This window comes from Pteropus vampyrus, unplaced genomic scaffold (genome assembly GCF_000151845.1).
Source record: "Pteropus vampyrus isolate Shadow unplaced genomic scaffold, Pvam_2.0 Scaffold167, whole genome shotgun sequence".
NCBI classification, from domain to species: Eukaryota; Metazoa; Chordata; class Mammalia; order Chiroptera; family Pteropodidae; genus Pteropus; species Pteropus vampyrus.
The window spans coordinates 2,119,393-2,121,999 of NW_011888948.1; the positions used below are offsets into that span (position 1 = coordinate 2,119,393).

At 36.8% G+C, this 2,607-nt stretch overlaps 1 protein-coding gene across 1 annotated transcript in view; it reads right to left on the reverse strand.

The window, feature by feature from the left end:
- Window positions 1-2,607, reverse strand: part of LOC105298913 (guanylate cyclase soluble subunit beta-2-like) — an 84,632-nt gene that overhangs the window by 29,629 nt on the left and 52,396 nt on the right. Inside the window, exon 10 of the mRNA XM_023536718.1 lies at window positions 6-112. Coding sequence (XP_023392486.1) covers window positions 6-112 — 107 coding nt within the window. The remainder of the gene's footprint in view (window positions 1-5; window positions 113-2,607) is intronic.

Sequence of the window (2,607 nt, forward strand, 5' to 3'; positions counted from 1 at the left end):
GGGGCGAGGTCAGAAAGGTGCATCCGGCGCTCCTCCAGCTCCTGCAGGCTGCGGAGCTTCGGGGAGCACAGGTATATCATGCAGCGCACAGCCTCCATCCAGATCATCTGGCCTTCCCATCAAAGAGAGAAATGTGACAGGAAGCATGTCACCCACAGGAGAAAGTCTGGTTTACCAGATTATCGTCGCACAATGTGCCTTTCTATTCACTGAGCAGTCTTACTCCTCTTGTAGCCAAATGTTGTGAAAGTCATCTATACTTTCTGCCACCACTTACTCATCTCCCCCTCTCTTCATGGCCTCCAAACACCTGCCTCAACACAAGTCTGTCAGTCTCCTCCTTACTCAGACAATCTGCTGGGGTTAAGCAGGCTCTTCTTCCTGAAATCTCGCTTTTAGGGACTTCCCAGACACCACTTTCTCCCTGAGAGTTCCCCTACTTCTTTCAATTATTCCTTTAGGGGTTTTTTGTTGTTGTTGTTCATTCCTTAAATGTTGGTGTTCCCCAGAGTTCTGTCTTGGTAGTCTTCCTTTCTAGCATTCTACAGCTGCAACCTGCACCATGCTGACAATGAATCGGAAACCTTACTTCCTGGACTCGAGATGCACATTTCTTTAAAAACAGATGTGCTTGTTATTTTATTATAAAAGTAATACAAATTCATTGTAGAAAAGAGAAATAGTGGAAGAAAATAATGAAAATTACTCATAATTGTACCACATAATTACTGTTAATATTTTGTAGTATATGTTTTTATTACAAAAAATTGGGTTATCTGGTATCTACTTTTTGTAATCTGAATTTTTCACTTAAAGTATATAATAGATATTCTACCATATCGTTAGATATAGATATGCATCATATTTTTTCTGGCTACATTTGTTATACTATATTTTATTTAAGCAGTAAGAATTGATTATATTACATCTAGTTTATTGTTCTACAAACCATACTCCAATGAGCAAGCTTAAAGTAACTCTTCGTGTATAATCATGGCTATTGTGTTAAAAGATGTATTCTTAGACACGGAATTACTTAGACAAAGAATATGCTCATTTTTAAGGCTTTTGATACATATTGCCAAATTGCCCTCTAGAAAGATTGTGACAATTCACACTCTCATCAATAGTGATTTTTTAAAATTACTGATTAGGTATTTATACATGGGTGTCTACAACTGAACTCTCCTTCTAGTCTCTCTGCAAATCTTTTCTTTCTTTATTAATTCTTTTATAACATATCTACTTAGTCTCTACTATGAGCCAGGTACATGGTCTGAGACATTGAGGATACGGTAGTGACTCAAATTGACGAAAGTCTCTTCTCTCAAAGAGTTTACATCCTGTCTTTTCTCAGTTAATCACACCTTTGTCACCCAGTTACCCAAGCAAGCAAGTTAATAATTTTCCTAAATATTCTCTTTTTCAACTCCTACATCCAGTCACCAATTTCTGCCTTAATCATCTTGTGAATCTATTCTCTGATCACCACCCCAGGGCCACTGTCTGAATGCATTCGGTGCTTTAAAGCTCTCCAGTAGCAGCCTCCATCTGGCCTCCAAGGCTCCACTTGCTCTTCTCTCTAGTCCATCCTTCACATGCCTCCAGCGTGATCATTCTAAACCTCAAATCCAGTCATGGTAGACCCTTAAAAATGTTTCCAATTGCACAAGAGAGTGTAAGACCTCATCTTGCCAGCTTCATCTCGCATCGCTCCACTCTTCCACTCTACGACTCATTTGGGGTTTCCAGAACACATCATTTTCCTCTCAAATGTCTCTAAAGCTCTGCTTATGTTTATTCCTAGAACACCTAATCATCAGCTCAATAAAAAGACAGCTCAAAATGTGTGCCCTTTTACACCATAGACAAAAATTAACTCAAAATAGATCAAAGACCTAAATGTAAGTGGTAAAACTATAAAACCTTTAGAAGAAAACAGAAGAACTGTGTGACATTGGATTTGGCAATGATTTCTTGGATTTGATACTGAAAGCACAGACAATAAAAGAAAAGATAGTTAAGTTGGATTACATCAAAATTTAAAACTTTTAAACAATCCAAAGACACAATCAAAAGAGTGAAAAGGCAACCCATAGAAAGGGAGAAAATATTTCCAAATCATATTTCTGAACTCCTACAACTCAATGATAAAAAATTAGCTGATTAAAAACGGGCAAAGGACTTAAATAGATGTTTCTCTGCAGAAGATAAACAAAAGACCAACAAGTACATGAAAAATGCTCAACATCACTAATCATTAGGGAAATGAAAATCAAAACCATAAGGAGATACCAGTTAAAACCCATTCGAATAGCAATTACCAAACAAAACAAAACAACAAAAATCAGAAGATAATAAGTGTTTATGAAGATGTGGAGAAATTGGGATCCTTGTGAACTCCTGATGAAAATGTATAATGGTGCAGCAGCTTTGTAAAACAGTATGGCCATTCCTCAACAAATTAAAAATAGAATTACCATAAGATCCAGTAATTTCATTTTTGTTTTAAAGTCAATTTTGTATAAGTATTGCTACTCCAGGTTTCTTTTTGTTTCTGTTTGCATGGAATGTCTTTTTCCATCTCTTTACTTTCAATCTGTATGC